This window comes from Aquarana catesbeiana, linkage group LG12 (genome assembly GCF_042186555.1).
Source record: "Aquarana catesbeiana isolate 2022-GZ linkage group LG12, ASM4218655v1, whole genome shotgun sequence".
In the NCBI taxonomy this organism is placed as follows: domain Eukaryota; kingdom Metazoa; phylum Chordata; class Amphibia; order Anura; family Ranidae; genus Aquarana; species Aquarana catesbeiana.
In genome coordinates, this window is record NC_133335.1 from 91934212 (window position 1) to 91960077 (window position 25866).

The 25866-nt window shown below is 45.3% G+C and overlaps 1 protein-coding gene across 4 annotated transcripts in view; it reads right to left on the reverse strand.

Moving 5' to 3' along the window:
* Window positions 1–25866, reverse strand: part of LOC141114499 (uncharacterized) — a 121727-nt gene that overhangs the window by 51128 nt on the left and 44733 nt on the right. For 2 of the 4 annotated variants that reach the window (XM_073608213.1, XM_073608211.1), the window contains 2 exons: window positions 20634–20663; window positions 9657–9726 (listed from right to left, as the gene is read on the reverse strand). In XM_073608213.1, the coding sequence (XP_073464314.1) occupies window positions 9657–9726; window positions 20634–20663 (100 nt within the window). The remainder of the gene's footprint in view (window positions 1–9656; window positions 9727–20633; window positions 20664–25866) is intronic. The other 2 variants (XM_073608215.1, XM_073608214.1) reach the window with 1 other exon arrangement.

Sequence of the window (25866 nt, forward strand, 5' to 3'; positions counted from 1 at the left end):
ACACACACACACACACACACACACACACCTTTCTTTGGTAAGAGAGCCCCCCTCCAGCTAGCCCAGGTGTAAAGTCACTCAGCAGAGCCAGAACCCAGGTACTCCCACTGCCACTCTATATACCTGGCCTTACCAGAGAAACATGTGCCACTCTACTCAGCAGGGCCAGGACCCAGGTACTCCCACTGCCACTCTATATACCTGGCCTTACCAGAGAAACATGTGCCACTCTACTCAGCAGGGCCAGGACCCAGGTACTCCCCATTTAACATTAACACATTCTGAACTATGTAAGTAATCTCAGACTATTTAACCACACTCCTTCAAGACACGCCCAATATTTTGTTTTGTCTTAAACTACACCCACTTTTCAGCATGCTGCTCAGTGTTCGCCACTTTTTTCCCTTTCACATTGCAGGGGAAGCCCACTTTGGATTTGCACACAGGCACGCCGATTTCATGATACGCCCCTGCACACACCGCACGAGCTTTGGTCTGAAATGCCCGGCGGCGCTGTAACAAAGTCCTGCCTCCTAGACAGCTCCTGTGCGATAGATGGAACACTAATCCGAAGCAGTGAAATTGAATCAGTGCAACGTGTATCATAGGAGCCGCAAGCAGGTATAGGAAGCGGGACTTTGTTACAGTGGCCGCCTGGGAGATTCAAATCCAAGCTCAGTGACAGTAGGAGATCGTAGCCACTCTGCGTGATCTAGGGGCACTGGCAGGCTGCAAATGGTGGGCACTGGTAGGCTTCATTCGGTGGGCACTGGTAGGCTTCATTCGGTGGGAACTGATAAGGCTGCAATTGGTGGGCACTGGTAGGCTGCATTTGGAGGGCACCAATAAGCTGCATTTAGTTGGAACTGATGTGGCTGCATTTCATGGACACCGATAGGCTGCAGTTGGTGGGCACTGATAGGCTGCATTTGAGGCATTGATATCTTGTATCATGACTGCAGTCTCTGACCATGTCTTGTATCATGACTGCAGTCTCTGACCATGTCTTGTATCATGACTGCAGTCTCTGACCATGTCTTGTATCATGACTGCAGTCTCTGACCATGTCTTGTATCATGACTGCAGTCTCTGACCATGTCTTGTATCATGACTGCAGTCTCTGACCATGTCTTGTATCATGACTGCAGTCTCTGACCATCTCCTGTACTATGTCTGCAATCTCTGACCATCTCCTGTATCATGACTGCAATCTCTGACCATCTTCTGTACTATGTCTGCAGTATGTCTGGGGGCTCTTTCTAACAGAAGCCCTCTGTGTCCATTAGGGAGACCCCCCTCCAGGTCCCATTAGAGTACTCTCTTCCTGTATTTTGTTTATTGTTAAGAGATCATAAGAGGATCCCAGGGTATTGAAGACTCCTTAGGGGAGCATCTCTGTGTCTCCTCACTGCTTTGCACCTGCCTGCCTCTCCATTGCACAGCCCGCGGCCTCCCCCTCCATGCTGCAGCAAGGATTCACAGAAGGTAATCCTCCCCTGGATCCAGCTTCCACAGCATCCACTGAATCCATCATAGAGCACTCCTTGGCAGACCGGGACTTCTCCCACATGGAGGCCGCCCCCCCCGACCCACCAGCCACTACAGCCCAGGGACTCAGGCCTACTTCAGCCAGATAACAGGCAGACCTGTTTGCCAAGTTTGCGGACCTTCTGGATAGAGGCCTGCACAATACAGCAAACAAGATCACAAGTGACATTAAAGCAGACCTCCAGACCATAGGGACCCGCATGGAAATCAGAGCCGAATCTAGAAGCCACCATTGCCAGAACGAACCAAAATACTGATTGTATACAGCTATTGCAGGAACAACTCGAGACTGCCAATGCTAAAATTGATGACCTCGAGAACAGGATTAGGAGGTATAATTTCAGAGACAGGGGGCTCCCAGAGTCCTATAAAGATATCCCTGAAACCATAAGATCTTTTATCAAGGATTTGCTCCCCGACACTCCTCAGCACAGACTGGAGCTGGACCGGGCTCACAGAGCACTTAGACCACCTAGGGCTAACGGCCTCCCACGAGACATCGTGGCGAAATCACATTTCTACTCTGTCAAGGAAGAGGTGATGCGGAAATCGAGAGCCATGTCTAAAATTGTTTTCCAGGGTCACCAACTGCAAATATTTGCGGACTTGTCCCCATCCACCATCCAAAAAAGGAGAGCCCTAAAACCGTTACTCCAAATCCTGATGGACAAAGAAATTAAGTACTGGTGGCTCTTTCCGTTCCAACTTAAACTTCTCTTCAAAGGCAAAGCATACACCTTCGGATCCCTACAGGAAGAAGAAAAGCTTTTGTTGCAACTAAGTCTCATCCGCCAAGACCCGAATACTCCGCAGCCTGGATCGCAGCCAAACTCGGCAAAGAGACATCTTCCAACCAGCCCATTACTCCCGGTCTGGGAAACTGCCAGATCCAAGTAGTCCAAGGAAACTATTCCTCCCTGAATCTCCCAAGATGAGGATCCTTCTTTTCCAATTTTTGCCCTTCGTTCCTCCCGGCTACTAACTGGGAGGACATGAACTTCCCAACTGTGCCTCGCGAGACGAGTATCCTTTAAGGGGACCCACACGCCTCTGTCGAGGCAGTCAAACGGGGCTCCGGGGGGGGGGGACTTCCCATTCCGATTGAAATGTTTTAAAGGTGCCTTATCCCCCCCCCACACCCCGAGTCCCCTTCCCTCTAGCTGTCCCCCCCTCCCCCTTCCACTTCTCCACCCCTTGGTCCTTAATAATCCAGGTTATCACTTATATTCCTAATAGATTTATGTCTTTTGTTATTGTTTACAGTTGATTGATTCACATTCACCTCCATGTCTGCCTTAGCCTCAGGGCATGTTTTGTTAGAGGTGACCTTGTAAACACTGGGCCCAGTGCCCTTTTCGCTATACACAAACCATTACATGAGGCCTCTCTGCCGGGGTAGTGTTCATGCACCCCTTAATGTTTAGTAGAACAGGTATCTTACCCAACTCTGGAGAGGACTAATCCCTGCATTTTAGTGTAATGCCGCGTACACACAAGCTGACTTTTCGACCGGACTGGTCCGACGGTCTGATGGACTTTCGGCGAATTTCCGACGGCCTTTCCGAACAAATGGACTTGCCTACACACGATCACACCAAAGTTCGACGGATTTGTACTTGATGACGTACGACTGCTCTAAAATGAGGAAGTTGATAGCCAGTAGCCAATAGCTGCCTTAGCATCAGTTTTCATCCGTCGGACTAGCATACAGACGAGCGGACTTTTCAATAGGAACCGGGTCCGGTGGAGTTCCGACGTAAAGATTTGGGACATATTCCAAATCTAAAGTCCGTCAGATTTTCGAAATAGTCCGCTGCAGGTCCGATGAAGCCCACACATGGTCGAATTATCCGTCGGACCAGTCCGGTCAAAAAGTCCGCTCGTGTGTACACGGCATAACACACACTTACAAATGGAGGATTCTGTCCCCTCCACTTTACAGGAGACTCTTGTCCTCCAACTTTCTTTTCGGTCTTTCTTTCCTCCCTCATCAACAATGTATTAATTATTCCTTTTTTGCAGAAGTTGACTGGGGGGATAACCCCCGAAACATACAGGCACTCTCAGAGGTCCTCATCTGGCATTTCTCTAACCCCCACAGATCTTTTGCAAGGATAGATCATATCCTCATTACTCCAGCCTCCATTCCACTGACGAACAGGGCTTACAGTGGTTTGCGAAAGTATTCGGCCCCCTTGAACTTTTCAACCTTTTGCCACATTTCAGGCTTCAAACATAAAGATATAACATTTTAATTTTTTGTGAAGAATCACCAACAAGTGGAACACAATTGTGAAGTGGAACGAAATCTATTGGATATTTTAAACTTTTTTAGCAATTAAAAAACTGAAAAGTGGTGCGTGCAAAATTATTCGGCCCCTTTACTTTCAGTGCAGCAAACTCACTCCAGAAGTTCAGCGAGGATCTCTGAATGATCCAATGTTGTCCTAAATGACTGATGGTGATAAATAGAATCCACCTGTGTGTAATCAAGTCTCTGTATAAATGCACCTGCTCTGTGATAGTCTCAGGGTTCTGTTGAAAGCGCAGAGAGCATCATGAAGACCAAGAAACACACCAGGCAAGTCCGTAATACTGTTGTCGATCATTTTGAAATGGAAGGAGTATCAGACCACTGCAAATCTACCAAGACCTGGCTGTCCCTCTAAACTTTCAGCTCAGACAAGGAGAAGACTAATCAGAGATGCAGCCAAGAGGCCCATGATCACTCTGGATTAACTGCAGAGAACTACAGCTGAGGTGGGAGAGTCTGTCCATAGGACAACAATCAGTCGTACACTGCACAAATCTGGCCTTTATGGAAGAGTGGCAAGAAGAAAGCCATTTCTCAAAGATATCCATAAAAAGTCTCGTCTAAAGTTTGCCACAAGCCACCTGGGAGACACACCAAACATGTGGAAGAAGGTGCTCTGGTCCGATGAAACTAAAATCGAACTTTTTGGCCACAATGCAAAACGATATGTTTGGCGTAAAAGCAACACAGCTCATCACACTCAACACACCATCCCCACTGTCAAACATGGTGGTGGCAGCATCATGGTTTGGGCCTGCTTTTCTTCAGCAGGGACAGGGAAGATGGTTAAAATTGAGGGGAAGATGGATGCAGCCAAATACAGGACCATTCTGGATGAAAACCTGTTGGAGTCTGCAAAAGACCTGAAACTGGGACGGAGATTTATCTTCCAACAAGACAATGATCCCAAACATACAGCAAAATCTACAAAGGAATGGTTCACAAATAAACGTATCCAGGTGTTAGAGTGGCCAAGTCAAAGTCCAGACCTGAATCCAATCGAGAATCTGTGGAAAGAGCTGAAAACTGCTGTTCACAAACGCTCTCCATCCAACCTCACTGAGCTCGAGCGGTTTTGCAAGGAAGAATGGGCAAGAATTTCAGTCTCTCAATGTGCAAAACTGAAAGAGACATACCCCAAGCGACTTGCAGCTGTAATCGCAGCAAAAGGTGGCTCTACAAAGTATTAACGCAAGGGGGCTGAATAATTTTGCACGCCCCACTTTTCATTTTTTTTATTAGTTAAAAAAGTTTCAAAAATCCAAAAGATTTCGTTCCACTTCACAATTGTGTCCCACTTGTTGGTGATTCTTCACAAAAAATAAAAATTTTATATCTTTATGTTTGAAGCCTGAAATGTGGCAAAAGGTTGAAAAGTTCAAGGGGGCCGAATACTTTCGCAAGCCACTGTATATCAAAGATGTGGTCTGGTCGGACCACTCCATGGTGTTCCTGACACTGCAACGCCCAGTGGGTCATAGACCCTGTAGGCACTGGAGACTCAATGAGTCCATCTTGAGTGATCCGATCAGAGCTACGGAAATCGAAAATAATATCCAAACTTATTTCCCATCGACACACCAGAAACTAGCCCCTCGTGCCTCTGGGCGGCACACAAGGCCGTCAGAGGACAACTGATTCAAATAGCTTCCCAGATTAACAAGGCTAACAAAGCAGACATAGAAAAGCTAGATCATGAGTTTACAGCCTTAAATAAAAAACATAAGGCCAACCCAAGAGCTGTTCCCACAACAAAGCCGTATGGCCTTAAACCTCACCCCAACTACAAAGGCAGAAAAATGGCTGCGCTGAAATAGATCCTGGTTTTACGGTTATGGCGACAAAATCGGTTCTATGCTTGCAGGCAGGCTTTCACTGAAATTTAGAACCCTGGCCCTCCCCAAAATTAAAATTCACGGCGGCACCCTGTCCCAGAACCCCCAACGCATCATGGGGGAATTCCAAAACTTCTACAAATCCCTATACAGCGGAGAGAATGGCCCTTCTCAAAATGCGGTAGATCATTTCCTTGACAACATCCAGATCTCCACATTGGAGGACAGACACCGCTTGGAACTAGACGTCCCTATCTCCGCAGAGAAAGTGTGTGCGGTCATTAAAAATTTAAAATCACATTCGGTGCCTGGCCCAGGTGGCTTCTTAGTACCCTATTACAAATCATTTTCCACCATACTCGCTCTCTATATGGCTCGCTTTTTTAATGCTCTCAGACAGGGGGGCCAATTAGATACCTCAATTAACATGGCTTATATTACAGTCCTCCCCAAACCAGACAAAGATGCCAGCTCAGTCAGCAACTATAGGCCGATTTTTCTCATTAACAATGACTTAAAGATTCTGACTAAAATCCTTGCAGACCACCTGGCCTCCTTCATTAGCCTATACTTTGACAAGGACCAAGTGGGTTTTAACCCAGGGAGACAGGGTCCAGATCAGACTCGAAGCGCGATTGACATCATATCCCTCCTCAATTCTAATTGGGACAAAGGCTCTTCCAGGCAGGGCTGTCTGCTTTCTCTGGACCTCCAAAAAGCATTTGATTCTGTTCAATGGCCATACATCTTCTCCACTTTAAAACAATGGGGTTTTGGGGAATCATTCCTTAATGTCATTCCTTAATGTCACGCCCTATATTCATCCCCATCGGCTCAAGTGCGTCTGCAGGGATTTTACGCAGAATCTTTCCCCATATCTAGGAGGCACAAGACAGGGATGTCCACGCTCCCCGGTTATTTTTGCCATAGCAATCGAATCTTTGGCGAAAGCCATTAGAAATAATCCGAACATTCAATGCATTAATTGTGGATTTGTGGATGACATTTTATTGTTTGTCTCCTCTCCACTAACCTCCCTTCCCAACATATGCCGTCTCCTAGACGAATTTGGGGGGGGTGGCCTCGGGCCTTAGAGTCAATTACAATAAATTCCAAGCACTTAATATTAACATCCCAGATTCTTTCCTAGCCAGGCTTAGGGAGAGCTTTCGGTTCACCTAGAATGACTCAGCTATTACTTATTTGGGGATCAAACTAACCCCCAGGATTGAACTCCTCCACTTTACAAAAAACTGGAGGAAGACCTCTCCCGGTGGTCCCGGCTCTCCCTATCCAGGTTGGGCAGAATTAATACGATTAAGATGACCTTACTCCCCCGCATCTTATACTATTTTAGAGCCCTCCTGATCCATGTAGGCAAAGTTTGCCTAAAACAGTTCCAAGCCAAACTCGTCAAATTCATATGGGGCAAAGGGGGCCACAGACTTTCAAAAGCAGTCCTATTTAGGTCTAGAGTAGAAAGGGGATTGGGCATTCCCAATCTGCTATGGTACTTCCAAGCAGCTCACCTGTCTCACATATCGGCAGTATATTCACGCTGGGAACAACCCGACTGGATACACATCGAGAAACAGGCGGTCCCCCTTCACACACTGGACTATGTCCTCTGGAGCCCCAAGAAACTGAGACCTCCAATCCTATTCCCAACACTTTCACACTCATTCACCCTTTGGGATGGCCTAAAAAGCAACAACCAACTGACCTCCCCCACAGAACCGCTACAGCACTTATTCCAAAATCCAGCATTCCCCCCAGGCCTTAACATAAAAGCCTGGTCTGGGTCTGGTAATGCACTGTGGGGGAATCCCAGGCCGTTTTTTTCAATAACTTTTATGTGTATTGCAGAGACCCAACAATTCATTATAGCAGCCGGCGCTAACGCTAGTACTTTTAAATTACTTTTTTTTCCTTTAGAAATGTAATTTTGCTCTGACTGTTGTAAACATGGGAAACATGTGCCACTTTACTTTTTCACTTTTATTTTTTCACTTTAAGCATTATTAAAATCACTGCTCCCAAAAAAAAACGGACGTTTTTTAAAACTTTTTTTTGCATTGATACATGTCCCCTGGGGCAGGACCCAGGTCCCCAAACACTTTTTATGACAAGAACTTGCATATTAACCCTTAAAATTAGCACTTTTGATTTTTCACGTTTGTGTCCCATAGACTTTAATGGTGTTCAAACAATTTTTTTGCCTGTTCGCATGTTCTGCTGCGAACCGAAAGGGGGGTGTTCGGCCCATCCCTACTGGGGTAGTAGGTTGTGGGTGGCGGACACAGACTCAACAAACTAATCCACAAGGCTGGCAAAGTTGTTGGAATGGAGATTGATTCAATGGCAGAGAGGAGAATGCTGTCCAATGTATGTTTCATCTTTGACAACTCCTCCCATCTGCTCCACAATATGCTGGTCAGTCTGAGGGATACTTTCAGCAGTAGATTGTTGCAACCTTGATGCACCGATGACGCCACAGGAGATCATTTCTGCCTATGGCTATTAAACTATATAATTCTTCACTTGAGTGTAGACACTAGAAGTAATAAACTGGTCTTTGGATTTTGATTGTTATATTTATAGAATGTTAAGAATGTGTAACGTGGGTAGAATAATTTCAGCAATAAAAAGTGTTCTAATCCATCTACCCTCTGTCTAAAACTGAAAAAAAAAAAGTTTTGCCATTAGTTCTACTTTCATTTGTTCTTGTACTGAGAGTAACTAACTTCATAATATCTCTAGGAAAGCATTAACGTATTCTGATTGATTCAGGTAAGAATTTGAGCCATATTTACATTTTTTAAGTCTTTATGAAAGGATTACACACAGAATTCTGGATCGCAGAACTACAAGCATCTGAAAAAAGTGTCAATAGTAAAAGGTTTATAATAAGAGCTTCTTTTACAGCATTGCTTCTGAGATTTTTAACCGTTTGCCTACCAGCCCCCAGAGTTGTACTGTGGCAGAATGGCACAGGCAGGCGAATCGCTGTTATGTTACGTTGGTTCCTAGGGACGCGCGCCGGCTGCTCGCCCTGAAGCCGATGCGAGTGCCCGGCGGTCTCGATGACCACCGGGCTCCCGCGATCTTTCGTAACATGGCGAGATCCTGATTCTCTGAGGGGAGAAATGACAGATCGTGTGTTCATACAAAGTATGAACAGCGATCTGTCATCTCCCCTACACAGTCCCCTCCCCCCTTCAGTTAGAACACACATTAGGGAACACAATTAACCCCTTGGTCGCCCCCCAGTGTTAACCCCTTCACTGCCAGTGATATTTTTACAGTAATCAGTGCATTTTTGTAGCACTAATCGCTGTATTAATGCCAGTAGTACCAAAAATGTGTCAAAATTGTCCGATGTGTCCGCCATAATGTCGCAGTCACGATAAAAATCGCAGATCGCCGTCACTACTAGTAAAAAAAAAAATATAATAAAAATGCTATAAAAATATCCCCTATATTGTAGACGCTATAACTTTTGCGCAAACTAATCAATATACTCTTATTGCGATTTTTTTTTAACAAAAATATGTAGAAGAATACATATCGGCCTAAACTGAGAAAAAAAACGCTTTAAAAAAAAAAATAAATAAATGGGGATATACATTATAGCAAAAAGTACAAAATATTGTGTTTTTTTTTTCAAAATTGTCGCTCTTTTTTTGTTTATAGCGCAAAAAATAAAAACCGCAGAGATGATCAAATACCACCAAAAGAAAGCCATTTGTGGGAAAAAGAAAAAAAAAACACGTCAATTTTGTTTGGGTACAAAATCGCACGACCACGCAATTGTCAGTTAAAGCGATGCAGTGCCGATTTGCAAAAAGTGCTCTGGTCAGGAAAGGGGTAAAATCTTCCGGGGCCTAAGCAGTTAAATATGTTGTTTAAATATAAATCTTAAAACTGGTAGTGTTGACTATATTGATAAAACTACACACCTTTCTCAGGCTTCTTCTCAATCCACAAAGCATGTTCTTCCTCTTTCTTGAAATTACAGGATACCAAATGCTGTTTCAAAAGAAAAGGAGGTTCAGGAGACAGACATTTATGAGAGTTTACACCCTCTAATAGGTCATAAGAAATGTTGTTACATTGAATGCATGACTTGTAAGTCTAGACCAGTAGTACATAAACACTGGGTATTAAATTAGGAAAGTAAGAATCCACTTAGCCCTACTTTATAGATCTCCTCAACACCTCAGAGCGCAGAAAGTGTTTGACAGGTAGAAGGATCATCGCCAGCTGAAGGTCTCTACTCTCAAGGGCAAGCCGCATCATCATAAGTAGCAGGATCAGATTCTATACCTGGTCACTGAGGGATCCTTTATCCTCATGCAGAAAAAAAAAGAAGGTCTAATAAAATATTCAACTTGTGTGAAGATTGTGGAAAGGATACCCAATGAGAGTACTTTTTTATCTGTACAAGCAAAACTTGGTTATTCATGTACCTCATGAAGACTGTGGTAATTAGACAGACCTAAAAATAGATCTAATGTGACATGGGCCTTAGGGTTGTTTTGGTAGTGCAAGAAAACGGAAAATTGTATACTCACCTTTCCGTAATTTTCCTTTCCTGACGCATCTTCATGGCAGCACACACTGGGTTGTGACTCCGCCCCCACAACCTGACAGGATTGGTCTATCTATAAAAGTTGAAGAGAGATGACCCCCACCATTCTCTGTATATATCATTTAAAACAGGGTGGGAATCTGTGTGCTGCCATGAAGATGCGTCAGGAAAGGAAAATTACGGAAAGGTGAGTATACAATTTTCCGTTTTCCTGACGCCTTCATGGCAGCACACACTGGGAAATAACTCGCCAGTCGGGAGGGTGCAAATTAAAGTTTTATTATTCTAAAGAGCTGAGGAATTGGCTGTAATAATGGCTCTGCCAAAGTCCGCTGTAGTTAGTTGTGCAGAGTCAATTTTATAGTGAGAAGTAAACGTATGTGTTGACGACCAGGTAGCTGCCCTACAGATCGTTTCCGGTGAAACTCTGCAATATGCTGCCCATGAAGTTGCCACTGCCCTGGTTGAGTGTGCCTTGATGCCTTCTGGGATGGCTAGCTGCTGAGATGAATATGTCTTTTTAATGGTGTTGACTACCCAGGATGCGATTGTTCGGGAAGTTGCTGGATGACCTTTCCTAGGACCGTGAGGAATTATGAGAAGAGTATCTGATTTTCTGAAAGAGGCTGTAGCTTCCAAATAGCTGGTAATGATAGTTTTAACGTCCAATGCATGAGGTTCACCTTGGTTATTAATAAAGGATGGAAGGTTGATATCTTGATTATAATGAAAAGAAGATGATACCTTGGGAGTGAAACGTTCCGAAGGCCTCAATACCACTCTATCGGGATAGAAGACTAGGTAAGGTTCTGTTATCAGTAATGCTTTAAGTTCTGAAACTCTTCTCGCAGATGTAATGGCGATAAGGAAGGTTACCTTCAGAGTCAGGTTCCAAAGTGAAATTGTCTCAGTCGGCCAAAAAGGAGGTTTGGATAATGCATCGAGTACTGTAGAGAGATTCCATGGTGGAAATGTGGGTTTCTTTGGAGGTCTGATTTTTAAGCAGGCTCTCATGAACTGAATCACTAGAGGATGTAGTGCCCATCTAATGCCTGTTTTAGCTGAAAGAACCGAAATCTGGACTTTAAGGGTACTAGAGCTTAAGCCTTTGGTAATACCTAACTGAAGAAATTCTAGAACTTGGAGGTTCTGGTGATACTGGGTTCCATTTTTTTTGTCGAGCCAGCGAACAAAACCTATTCCATACTTGTGAGTAGGTCCTGTTGGTGGTGCTTCCTCTAGCTTGAAGAAGAGTAGAAATGACCTCCTGTGAGCATCCTTGCTCTAACAGCCGAGTCCTTTCAATTTCCATGCTGTCAGGTGTAACTTCTCTGGAGCTGGATGTAGAAATTGACCCTGGGACAGAAGGTCCGATGTTACTGGGAGAGGAAGCGGTTGTTGTAGGCTGAGTTGTAGTAGGGTTGTGAACCACGGCCTCCTCGGCCAGAAAGGAATTATGGCTATTACAGTTGCTGATGATTTCCGAAGCCTGGATAGGAACCTCGCAATTAAGGGTACTGGGGGAAAAATGTAACCCAGCTTGAAATTCCACGGATGGGTTAGACAATCCATCCCTTCGGCTGATGGGAAGGCTGCTCTTGACAGGAATCTCCGACATTTGGCATTCGCAGGTGTGGCTGCTAGGTCGATTTCTGGTGTTCCCCAAGTTGTTGCAAGAAGGGAAAAAACCCGTTGGCTCAATGACCACTCGTTGTTGGAGAGAAGTTCCCTGCTCAAATAGTCGGCCAGCATGTTCTGGGCTGCTGGGACATATACTGCTTTTAGGTCTATTAGGTGTACTTGAGCCCACTCCATAATAGGGCGTACCTCCTGCATCAGAGTGTGACTCCTCGTACCCCCTTGCCTCTGGATATATGCTACAGCGACTCTGTTGTCCATCCGTATCACCACGTTCTTCCCTATCAGGTATGGAGTGAAGGCTAGAAGTGCCTGAAAGGCCGCTCTGAGCTCTAGTATGTTGGATACTATTCCCTGGGCTTGAAACTTCCATTGCCCTTGTGCTGCTAGATTTTGGTAATGAGCTCCCCATCCTAGCTGGCTGGCATCTGAAGTGACCACCTCTGGCTGTGGAGAAACTAGAGATTTGTATCTCTTGAGATTCCTGGGTCGTGTCCACCACCACATCGATTGTTTCACACCCCTGTGTATGTAGATCTTCTGAAGCATTGATACTCCATTCCACTGCCTCAGAAAAGAATTCTGCAAGATTCTTGTGTGCCATTGGGACCACTGAATCATGGGCAGAGTCGCAGACATGGAGCCCAGGATGCTCATACATACTCTGGCTGGCAAGTGTGTAACCGAGATTAGCCTCTGAACTTTCTGAATCAGAGGCATGATTTTCTCCTGAGGAAGCTGTACTCTGTTCAGGATGGTATCTAGCTCCGCACCGAGAAAAATCATCTTCTGAGTGGGCTGAAGCTTGCTCTTTTGCCAGTTCACCAGCCAACCAAAGTTTTGCAGAGTTGATAATAGGATCTCTCGGTGTTGTATCAAGACCTGGCGACTTTCTGCTAGAAGTATATCGTCCAGATAATGATGTACTCTCAGACCTCTTTCTCTGAGGTATGCGATGAGAGGCAGAAGAACTTTGGTGAAGGTTCTGGGAGCTGATGAGATGCTGAAGGGTAGGCACTGGAACTGGAAGTGGTGTTGATTGATTGAAAAGCGGAGAAATCTTTGAAAAGCAGGATGTATTGGGATGTGAAGATAGGCGTCTGATAAGTCTATGGACAGCATCCAATCTTCTAGATTCACTGCTAATAGTATGGACTGTAGGCTCTCCATCTTGAAGGTTTCTAACTTGATATTTTTGTTTAGTCTTTTTAAGTCCAGCACTGGCCGTAAATCCCCCGTTTTCTTTTTTACTAAAAACAGAGGGGAGTAGAAACCTCTGCCTCTTTGACATAGTGGAACCTCCAAAATTGCCTCCTTTTGTTTTAGCTCCATTATGTATTGCAGAAGGATTCTTCTCTTTTGTTGAGAAGCCGGGAGTTTTGTTGGCAAAAAATGGTCTCTGGGGATCTTGTTCAGGAATCTCCACCTGTGACCGTACTTGATCGTAGAATTGGTCCAATGATCCCTGATGTTTTCTGACCATATTTGTGTGAATCTTTTTAGTCTGGCGCCCACCCTCGGGGAATGGGCGGGCGTACCTTCAAAAGGACTTCTGTTGTTCGGTACAAGGGGTGGCCTTGGTTTTCCGCATCCTCAGGAAAGAAGACTGTGTGTTCTTCCAGTTTCTTTTAAACTCTCTGCCTGGTCTGTATGTTTTTGCTTCTCTGTACCTTTCTGGAAGGTTACCTTTGTAAACGGGACCTCTTGGTCTCTTTGGTCTCCTGTCAGAGGGAATGAGCCCAGATTTTCCCCCTGTCACCTTGGAAATTGCCGTATCTAATTTGGAGCCGAAGAGGTTGGAACCATCGTAGGGAATTCTGCACCAATTTGTTTTTGATGCTGCGTCTGCTACCCAGGGTTTTAGCCACAGAGCTCGTCTTGCCATAACCGAGGCTAACATTGCCCGGGCCGAGCACCTAATAATGTCCACGGAGGCTTCTGCGATAAAATCGCCTGCTAATTTAAGTTCCTGTAGAGACGTAATTACTTTCTCCAAGTCTATCTCTCCCTGAAGAGATTTTTCAATATTTACAGTCCAGCCTGAAATGGCTCTACCAACTGCTGCTGTGGTGACTGCTGGTCTGCAAGCGCCCCCTGCTGTGGAATAGGCTTTTTTGAGTTCTAGGTCTATCTTCCGATCTAGGACGTCACGGAAGGAGACGGCATCTTCAATGGGTAGGGTGACATGCCTTGCCAAACGCATCAAAGAGGCATCCACAACCGGGGCATTAATTAAGGAGGAGACCTTGGGTTCTCTTAAAGGGTACATTTTTGCAAGTCTGTTGTTTAGGTTAGGTCTCTTGTCGGCTCTCTCCCATTCATCTTTGATCAAATCATTTAATTCCTCGATGAAAGGGAAGGTTTCTGGATCCCTTTTCAGGTTCGGAAAATATTTCCGCGTTTTTTGAGGTGTTTCCTCAGATTCCTCCCAACCTATGGCCTCTAACAGATTTTGCAAATGGTTCGACCAAGGTGAAGTCAAAACCTGTTGGCACTTCCGAGTCTTCGCTCTCTGAAGGGGATTCTGGATCTGCCCTTACTTCGATTGCTGAGCGAGGAGGAGCCATGGAGGTACCTGGTTCTGACCTGGCCGGCAGGGGTGCAGTTGACTCCATTATAGATTCTCTGACTGATTCCCGAATCAGGTCAGTTACTTCTATGACGTCCAATTCTCTATCTTTCGTAGCTTCATTGAAGCACGAGCGACATACTAATTTATCTGGCAAAGCCGTGGCGCCACATACCCAGCAGCAATTTGCTGCGGGACGGGTGTGCTGGGTTTGCTTGCGACGTGATGAAGGCGATCTTCTATGATGAGACCGGCTACGTCGAGAACGACTGTGGCGTGAGTGACCACGACGAGAATGGCTACGGTGAGAGTGTCTGTGACGAGATGAGGAGCGTGATCGGCTTCTGCGGGATCTTCTGCTTGAGGCATGGCTTGATTTCTCCCTGCGTCTTGATTTAGACCTGGACGGACTGATAGAAGAAGTCTTGTCAGAAGATGTGCGCTCTTTTTTTCTCTCTTCAATACTTACCATATGGACAGCCCCTTACCTTACAGGACGTGGGTGGTCTGCTTGGGCAGTGGTCTCCATGAGCAGAGAAGAAGAATGTAGGCAGAAATAAAGGTCTGGAATGTGGTTAAAGAGGAAAACAAAAATATACATATATATCTATGCCAAGATAATAATAATAATAAATTTCTTATTTCTTTTTTTTTTTTTTTTTAAATAAAAAATACCCTTGTAACGATGAATCAGGAAGGATCAAAATGACTTACCAGTTTCCAGAGGGAATTTCAGTTTCAGGATGCCAAGAAGAGTCAGCCAAAACGAGCAGAATAGCAAGCTGCTGTATTGAAAAGCCAGAGCCCTTTTTTAAATAATACCGCCGCCGTCGCGCCAAAAATGACGCTTCGCGCATGCGCAGAAGCGCCGTGACGGCTCCGGCGCCATGTTGGAAGCTGGCAAACGTGAAGGCTGTCTCTATTCGATTCTCCCGCGCATGCGCAATGCGGAGCGGGACGCGCCGGCGGCCATCATCCATGCCTAGAGCGCTGTGGGACTACAGGTACCAGAGGGAGAAAGAATTAGGAAAATAGAAAAAGAAAGAAAAAGAAAGAAAAAGAAAAGAAGTGGAGACCACTGCAATACTTCAGCTTCTTTAAAGCCTACTATGTGCCAGATAATCCACGATGCTGCCCCTGAGACCACCAGAGTGGGGGCTCCCTCCATAGAAGCTCCTTTAGAGACTGTACAAGAGGGACTTCCAAACAGGAGAGGCTTGAACCTGCTGGGGTGATGCGGTAAGAGGCTCTTGCGATGTCCAACCATCTTGTCAGGTGAGGATAAAAAAGAGAATGGTGGGGGTCATCTCTCTTCAACTTTTATAGATAGACCAATCCTGTCAGGTTGTGGGGGCGGAGTCACAACCCAGTGTGTGCTGCCATGAAGGCGTCAGGAAATAATTTTTCTTTCCTCTGGCTAGCTGCTAAAATGAATACTATTTGCTTTTTGAAGTTTCAGCAGGATTTTGTAATATACCAGATTTGGAGATGGATCCTCTGTTTCTGGCAGAAGGTGTAGAACATTGTACAGGTAGCATGTACAAAGAAATGGAAGTAGGGATAGTACACAGAATAAGCATAGAATAAATACCAGAGCGAAGGAACTCTAAGCACTGTTTTTTACTCAGGAATCTCACTGGTGCTTCCTTATATGCCATTTCGAGAAATTGTTCACAGGTGCACAAGAGGTTCTTGGCATTGTAGAACGAATATAAACCACAGTACAACACAAGCTCACATCTATGAAACACGAGGTGTGAATCAGTAAGAATAGGCAGCACAGGAAGAGGAAGTTCTAGATGAGGTCACTGACACAGCTGCAGACACAGCAAAGGTATTTTATGCACGCTGTTAGAGCAAAGAGCAAAATTGGATAGAACAGGAGACCGGCAAGCCCGAGCAACTGTGGGTCAGACCAATTGGGACTGACCTATCACAATAACCCCTCTCTTAGGGCCCCTTGGTTCTTTGATTGCTGTAAATCTGAGCAGTCAGGCAGCGTGCAAGTCCATCTTGAAGACCCAAGAATGCTCCTCAGATCAATAGGCTTTTCAGGACAAACAATTTCAGAAATCTAAAGTCAAGAATTTGCTGCACTGTGTACTCATCCTCCACATCAATGAAAAAGGACAAGGAGGGGGAAATGTGTGGTAATACTGATTCAGAATCATAATTCTGAGGAGAGACACATGGAGTTGTGGATACAAAGGAATGGGGCAACTTAAGTTTATAGGTTTTTTGGGTTATCTTTGGGAGGAACTGTGAAGGGCTTGATAAACTGAAGAGCAAGCTTGTCAGAATGTAAATAAAGGTAAATATTTTTAGTGGAAATCAAAAACATGTTACCCTTAAAAAAACAGGCAGTTAGGAAAATATAGGTAAGCATCCTATATCTATATCCTTATTAATTCCATAATTAATAAGGAACAGACTTTGCCCGATAGCTTTGGAGGTACGATTATTACAAGCAAATTCTGCCCAGGATAAAAAGATCTGCCCAATTATGCTGCAGGGATCTCCATCTGCCTATTGGACTGCAGATGAGTAGGCCAAATGAATTTGCAGAAGAGGGCAAAGGGCTCCTTAGAAACAAGATGCAGGCAAAAACTCTTGGAGAAAGGTTCTATCCAGACTGGGTGCAGTGGAATGACCTTTGAGGGGTACAGAGTTTAAGGGTCTTGTAAAGCCCCCCCCATAATATTGGCCTTACTTTGTGCTTTACTGTGACTTAACTTAGTGTGATTCTTTAACATTTGCTTTTAGCTGAACAGTCTCATATTTGACAAGACTTATCATAGAAAAGATGATACTGAACGTGAAAACTAGAAAGATAAATCACAGACAGTCTGGCAATACGCCCAGAATATGTTTACAGAATGTAAATCACAAATATGCTGACAGTGTGCCTCGGATTAACTTTAAGATTGTACAATAATACACAAATATATACTTTAAGAACATGTGTATTACTTACGGTACTAACAGGTATTATTAAAAGAAGTTGTAAATCCCCCCCCCCCCAAAAAAACCTGTAAGACAAAGGTATAATGAGCTAGTATGCATCGCATACTAGTTTATTATGAAATACTTAACTTAGAACGAAGCCCTGCGACGGTGCTCACACGCTGCTGAGATGGCTGACATCTTCCCCGGTGTTTCTTCTGGGTCCACAGGCTATGGCGCTGTGATTGGCCAGAGTCGCCATGACGCCACTCCCATGCATGCGCGCAGGAGCCGCTGGTCACAGAACAGGACCCTGAAGAAACAGCACGGGTGATCGCTCCTTCAGAGTGCATGCGCTGATGACGTCGGTGGTGGTGTATATAGTAAATATCTCTTAAAAAGGGGAAGTTTAGGAGACATTTACAGTACCTACAGGTAAGGGTGACATACATATGTCCATAAACAATTCTATGAAAGTAGCAATGGGTGGACTTTTGTTAATTGGTTTAATGTTATAAACATTGCCCAGGCATATCCTGATAATATACTGTATTTAAGATACTGAATCCGGAAATAAAATTGTGTGATGCATTATCTGTGTCCATGGTTTGACTTCAATTTGCTATTGCTCCCACGGGGCTCTATGTGCGTGTCTGAGCGTGTGGAATGCAGAGTACCGGCAGAGGTTAGTATAGATTGGTATAATGGGAGGAATAAATCCCTCAGATAGATGGGTACCGTTAACTCGTTACAAATCTGGGATAACCTTTCAGTTAGTATAGGAGTAATATATAGGGAGTACACCCTTGAGATGGATAGGTACTATTAATTTGTTGTTAGATAGTTGTAGTTTCCCTTCAGGAAAAATACAGAAAAACTGGTCAACAACTAACCCAAATAACACACACAATAATATATATATATATATATATATATATATATATATATATATATATATATATATATATATATATATATATATATATATATACACACACACACACACACACACACACACACACACACACACACACACACACACACACACATATACACAAACACATATATACACACACACACACAAAAAAAAGGGAATACACCCAATATGAAGGCCATGCCAAGGGTGCTCTGGCACAGACCGGAGAGAGTAGAGGACCCTCATTTAGGCACAAGTTTGATCTTTTTCAGCAGAGGCCTCCAATAGGTATATTACAACAATGTTTCCAATCCACATTCCTGTGACCAAGCGAATTGCAATCAAAAATTATGCCCAGTGGTATCTGGCAAATCTTGACTGGTGAGCTGGCTCTGGGGCAAGATCTTTCACCTTGAAGGCGTTCATTTTAACGCATGTCTCCTGGACAGTATGAGATTCTGAGGATGCCTGCCTGTTTGGGACCCATTCTACAAATCATTTCAGCAGTTAGCCAAATACAGGCAGTCCCCGGCTTACAAACAAGATCTGTAGGTTTGTTCCCTAAAATGTTACTAAACCCACAACCGTAAAATCAGTGTGTATATGCAGTAAAGCATGCTTGTTCTACTCACTGTGGAACCTAAGGGGTTAATCCTCTGCATTGTGTAAAAAGGCTGTTTGATCCTGTCTTCTCTGATCCTGCCCTTCTTCCACTGTCCCCAATCATCTCCTGATAGTAGAGCCTTTGGAGTCACTCTGCACTAGCTCAGTTTGGTGTGTATTGCTAGAGTTTATTTTTTATCTTGGGAGGGTGCATGACATCAGCACAGGGCAAATCAGCACTGTTCAGACAGAGGGTCAGGGGTCCTGCAGCCTCAAAGGACAGTCAGCGTAGAATGAAAACTCCTCCTACAAGCTTTAACCAGACACTGATAGATATCACAAGACTGCTATGTAATGCTGGTATTTAACAGTTTATATTTACTAAAATAATTGCATGTTCTGTGTACTGTGGGAGACCAGATATAGTGAATGCAAGGTCCTGGGTTTTGTAATACTTTAAGCCGAATTTGGATGTAAGTTGGAACAGGTGCATTTTTTAAGTGTAACTCCAGCTCAAAAAAATATTTGTAAGCTTTTTTTTTGGATAGCATAGGAAAAGGGTAACACCCTTGTAAGGTTTGTTTTGCTGTCTGTGCCCAAGATTTCAGAGTTATTTTCGTCAAACACACCCTGGGAACAAAAAGCTTTAAGTTTTCATTTCAACTTTTCTTAATTCGTACCATTTTATAAAATTATAATCATTGGAAGACCATGCACTGCCTAAGGAAAATTTAACCTCTCACAGTAATGTGCTAGACCAGCTTTTTTCAACCAGGGTGCCTTGAGGTTTCTTTAGGGGTGCCTTGGAAAAATGCCTACAAATTGCCCAAAATTTGTATCCAAGGCAGCCAGTGGATGAAGCCTGCCTTTTAGTTACACAAAACCACAGATTTTCATTGTGCACCATCACAACCTTCTAGCTGCCGGCGTCCTAATGACATATAGCATCATCAGTTGATAGTGAGGATGTCAGTCAGTTGCACAGCATCCTTGTATCCCTCTCCTGCCTCTCTCCATCAGTGTTGGGGGTCACATACTGTAGCTGAGTGATGGAGAAAAACTGAGGGGGGGGGGGGGAGAGAAACATTGGAATATTAGTCAGTACCTGTTTGCAAAAGTGTATTTGCTTTGGAAGAATAAATTCACAATAATGTTGGGTGTCCTACTTATGTGGATGTTGCTGCATTATTTAAAACTATTAGAATAGTTTTTACATTTTAGAATGGGGTGCCTCAAGACTGTCCATAGGTTTAAAATGGTACCTTGACTGAAATAAAGGTTGAGAAACACTGTGCTAGACCATTGCTAGTATGAAAGCATGTATCTTGTCCACAGTAGAATCAATTGTTATAAGCAGCTCAAGCAGCATAACGTGCATCAAAACCAGAACTTTTTTGGCCCGCCTAGTATTAAAAAGGAGAACATGTCTTCTCTAGCCTCTCACTCACTCCCATAAGTATTTGTTAGGAACTTTAGTGTTTAATAAGGTCAGAGAGTCAGAGTGCTGTTAGCTACAGAAGCAATTGTAGGACCAGAAGCAAAAGTAACAGGTAGGTTAGGTAGTGTTCATAATTTCTTCTAAAATGCAAAAGTTGCCAAGGACACAAGTACCTGACAGGAGGATATCACCATGCATGACTATGGGGTTAACCATAATATTGAACCGAATAACTTGCCTTATCCTTTGCTTCTGCCATCTTGTTTCTCTGACACAAAACATCAAAAGGGAGAATACATTTTTGTCAAGGCTACAAAAAGGTAGCTAAAGGCAAATAAAAAAAAAGAACAACAATTAATTGTCCAGAGCTGGTCCTTGCCCCTCAGGTTCAGAGCAGAGAATTAAATATTTCACATAGCAGGTTGCTGCATTTATATGTCAGGACTAAGGTAGAAATTAGAAGAAGAGATCATTCACACAGAATGCAGTTTGCTAAAACGCTGAAATCTGTGGCCAGAACACTGGTAAACCCTGTGCAGGTGGATTCCTGGATTCTTCCATGTCTCCTGGTGCTAATTAGGGATGAGCCGAACACCCCCCCCCAGTTCGGTTCACACCAGAACCTGCGAACGGACCGAAAATTTGCACGAACGTTAGAACCCCATTGACGTCTATGGGACTCGAACGTTTGAAATCAAAAGTGCTCATTTTAAAGGCTAATTTGCATGGTATTGTCCTAAAAAGGGTTTGGGGACCCGGGTCCTGCCCCAGGGGACATGTATCAATGCAAAAAAAAGTTTTAAAAACGGCCGTTTTTTTGGGAGCAGTGATTTTAATGATACTTAAAGAAAAAAAAAAAAAAAAAAGTGAAATATTCCTTTAAATATCGTACCTGGGGGGGTGTCTATAGTATGCCTGTAAAGTGGCGTGTGTTTCCTGTGCTTAGAACAGTCACTGCACAAAATGTCATTTTTAAAGGAAAAAAAGTAATTTAAAACTGCTTGCAGCTTTAATGTAATGTCGGGTCCTGGCAATATGGATGAAAATCAGTGAGGCAAACGGCATGGGTACCCCCAGTCCATTACCAGGCCCTTTGGGTCTTGTATGAATATTATGGGGGAACCCCGCACCCAAATTAAAAAAGGAAAGGCGTGGGGCCCCCAGGCCCTATATACTCTGGACAGCAGTATACAGGCGGTGCAAACAAGACAGGGACTGTAGGTTTGTTGTTAAGTAGAATCTGTTTGTAATTTTTAACTGCTACATTTTTAAAGTGTAGCTCCAGCCAAAAAATCTATTTTAAGCTTTTTGGAAAACATAGGGAAGGGTTATCACCCCTGTGACATTTGTTTTGCTGTCTGTGCTCCTCTTCAGAAGATTTCACCTCACTTTTTGTCCCAATGACATATGTTTTTTTGAAAATGTTGGGGTTTTTTGTGAAACAAGGATTGGTGATAAAGCATCAGTGGAAAGGAGAAACGTTTTTCCCATATTAACTCTTACAGGAGAGAATTTCCCTTCCTAGGGGTAGATTTTCTCTCGCTTCCTGTTGTCTCCTTCCGTTTGCAAGTAGGAGTCGTTTGTAAGTTGGATGTTTGAAAGTAGGGGCCTGCCCTATATACTCAGCAGAAATTTGGGCCTCTGGTGTTGTTGTGGCCACAATACTGTAAGCTCTCACAGGGCCCTGCTGTGAAATATTAGATCAAGAATTGTAATGACATGCCCCTGTTGCACAGGGGCAGAAAATTGGGCCTTTGGTGGTGCTGGTGCCACAACACTAAGTCCTCACAGATACTCTTGGTGGGTGCAGAAACGGGCCCTGCTGTGAAATATTATATCAAGAATTCTAATTACATGTCCCTGTTGAACAGGGGCTGAAAAATTGGGCCTTAGGCACTGGTGCTGGTGCCACAACACTGCAACACCTCACAAATACTCTAGTTGGAGTGCAGGAACTAGCCCTGCTGCAAAGAATTGCATCAAAAATTGTAATTACACACCCCTGTTAAACAGGGGCTGAAAAGTTGGGCCTTAGGCACTGGTGGCGGGACTGGCGGCGCCCAGAACCAAAAATGTTCTTACAAGCCATCATGATCATTGAGGAGGAAGAGGATAATTACTCAGTATAACAGGATAGTCACTCAGCATCAGCATAGCCAGGCTTTGAAGGGATCTGACATTTCAAAAAAATGTATTCGGTTACATCAGCATCAGGTGCTTGGTAGCTGGTGGTGATCCAAGACTGATTCATTTTTATGAAGGTCAGTCGATCGACTGAGTCGGTGGACAGACGCACCCTGTGATCGGTTACAAAGCCTCCAGCAGCACTGAATGTGCGTTCCGAAAGAACGCTGGATGCAGGACAGGCCAGTAGCTCAATTGCATACTGTGCAAGCTCTGGCCAGTGATCCATCCTCAAGACCCAGTAACCCAGAGGATTTTCGGTGGGGAAGGTGTCAAAGTCAGATCTTGCCCCTAGGTATTCCTGCACCATGTAAAACAGACGCTGGTGATGGTTGCTGGAACCGATCATACCTTGGGGCTGCGGACTAAAATAATTGTCTGAACGCATCGGTCAGACGGCCACCTTCTCCACCTCTCCTTCTTTGACTGACCGAAGCCTCAGCAACACGTTGTTCAGAAACAGGAGTTTGTAACCTCCCAGTCTCTGGGAACGCATTGCACAGACCTTTCTGCAAGGCCTCCCGAAGATGTTTCATCCTCTGCTCCCTCTGCGACGGCAAGATAAGGTCCACAACCTTACCCTTGTAACGTGGATCAAGGAGGGTTGCCAGCCAGTATTGTTCCTTCTCCTTGATACCACGAGTACGAGGATCCTTCCGCAGGCTTTGCAGGATCAGGGAGGCCATGCAGCGTAGGTTTGCCGAGGCATTCGGTCCGGAGTCCTCTGGGTCACCAAGGATGACATGATCCGCAGCCACCTCCTCCCAGCCATGTACAAGGTCATGTGTTTCTTGGGACTGTAAATGATCCCTTAAAAGACTGCTGCTGATGCTGAGTGCCAGGCTCCACCTCCATACTGACACAATCCTCCTCCTCCTCTTCCTGTGTGATCGGCGGGCACGCAGGAACACGGTCTGGATAAAGAGGGCCTTGAGAGCTAAGGAAGTCCTCCTCTTCCTGCCTTTGTTCTGCCTCAAGTGCCCTGTCCATTATTCCACGTAGTGTGTGCTCCAACAGGTGGACAAGGGGGACAGTGTCACTGATGCATGCACTGTCACTGCTCACCATCCTCGTGGCCTCCTCAAATGGTGACAGGACAGTGCATGCATCCCTGATCATGGCCCAGTGGCGTGGGGAAAAAAAAAAAAAAAACAAGCTCCCCTGACCCTGTCCTGGTGCCATAGTCACACAGGTACTCATTGATGGCCCTCTGCTGCGTGTGCAGCCGCTGCAGCATGGCCAACGTTGAGTTCCACCTGGTGGGCATGTCACAGATTAGGCGGTTCTTGGGTAGGTTAAAGTCCTTTTGGAGGTCTGCCAGCCGAGCACTGGCATTATATGAATGACAGAAATGCACAGACTTTCCTGGCCTGCCTCAGGTCATCCTGTAAGCCTGGGTACCTGCCCAAGAACCGCTGCACCACCAAGTTAAGGACGTGAGCCAAACAGGGCACATGGGTCAGTTGTCCCTGTCGGAGGGTGGAGAGGAGGTTGGTGCCATTGTCGCAAACCACCATTCCTGCCTTAAGTTGGCATGGTGTCAACCACTTCTGAACCTGCCCCTGCAGAGCTGACAGAACCTCTGCCCCAGTGTGGCTTCTGTCCCCCCAAGCACACCAGCTCAAGCACTGCATGGCATCTTTTGGCCTGCATACTTGCGTAGCACCTTGAACGCCTACGGACCACCGCTGGTTTTGAGGACAAAGCACAGGAAGAAGAAGAGGAGGGGGGTGGAGGAGAGGGGTGTGTCAGAATCATTAGTAGTGGCATTTTGGAGGCATGGTGGCGGAACAACCTCCAACACTACTGCACCATGTCCTGCATCCTTCCCAGCTGCCAGCAGAGTCACCCAATGTGCCGTGAAACTTAGGTGACGTCCCTGTCCATGCCTGCTGGACCATGAGTCAGTGGTAATATGCACCTGACCACTGGACATTGCCTTCCACATGCCGGTAGAGAGCTGGAATCGCCTTCCGTGAGAAAAAGTGGTGTTTGGGTACCTGCCACTGCGGAACCGCACATTCCACAAACTCACGGAAGGGGGCAGAGTCTACCAACTGAAAAGGTAGCAGTTAAAGTGTTAGCAATTTTGCCAAGCTAGCATTCAACCGCTGGGCATGTGGATGGCTGGGAGCGAAATTCTTTCAGCGGTGCAGCAGCTGGGGCAGGGAAATTTGCCTGGTACAATCTGACATCGGTGTACCGAAAGCAGATTGCCCACAAGTACTTGGCTGTGACACACCTAATTCTACACCTTCATTCCTCTCAGTGCAGGTCTCAGAGAGGACTGAAAGTATAGTGGGGTTGGAGATCTCAGCTGATGAGGAGCAAGGAGAGTTCCTCTTTGTTCTTTGGTGTGGGTCTTTTAGATACGCTTGCCAACGAACTGCATGGCAGGTCAACATATGTCTGGTCAAGCATGTGGTGCCCAAGCGGGAGATGTTTTGGCCACGCGAGATACACTTGAGACATATGTTGCAAATAGCAGCAGTGCGATCTGATGCACTCGTCTCAAAAAAGGCCCACACCAAAGAACTTTTAGAATAACGCGCAGAGACAGCAGCACCCCGCACATGCGGAGCTCTGAGGTGTGATGCAGTCAGTGTGCTGCCCTTAGGCTGGCCCCTGGAGGGCATCCTGCCTCGTTGGTGATGTGCCTCCTCCTCTCTCCTATCAGGCACCCACGTTGAGTCAGTGACCTCATCATCCCCTCTCTCCTCATCACTGGAGCAAACCTGGCAGTATGCTGCAGCAGGGGGAGCATGACTGCCAGATTACTGTCCTTCTTGGGCACCCCCTCTGTCCGTGCTCACGTTACTGCCTTCAACTAGCTCAGTATCATCATCATCATCATCATCATCAGAGCCTTCTAAACGCTGAGCATCCTCCTGGAGCATGTACCCAACACTGTGGTCAAACAGTTCGAGGGACTCCTCAGGAGGTCATGGTGGGGCTAGGGAAGGAGTCACTGTTGCCATTGAGACGAGGGAAGAGGCCGCGTTGGCAGCTGCTTTGCCAGACAAAGTACCCTGAGCATGGGTGAGAGAGGATGGAGGAGGATGAGGACGGCTTGGTCATCCACTCGACCAAGTCTTCCGTATGTTGCGGCTCAACAGGGCCAGCTGCCGAAAAAAAGGCCAAGCGTGTCCCACGGCCACGTGCTGATGAGGATGCACAGTCTCCATGACCAGTACTGTTGCCTCTAGACACAGAGCCTGCTTGCCCTCTTATTGGCTTGTGACTTTCTGCCTCTCCTTGTTGGCCTTCCAGACATACTAATGGCCTGC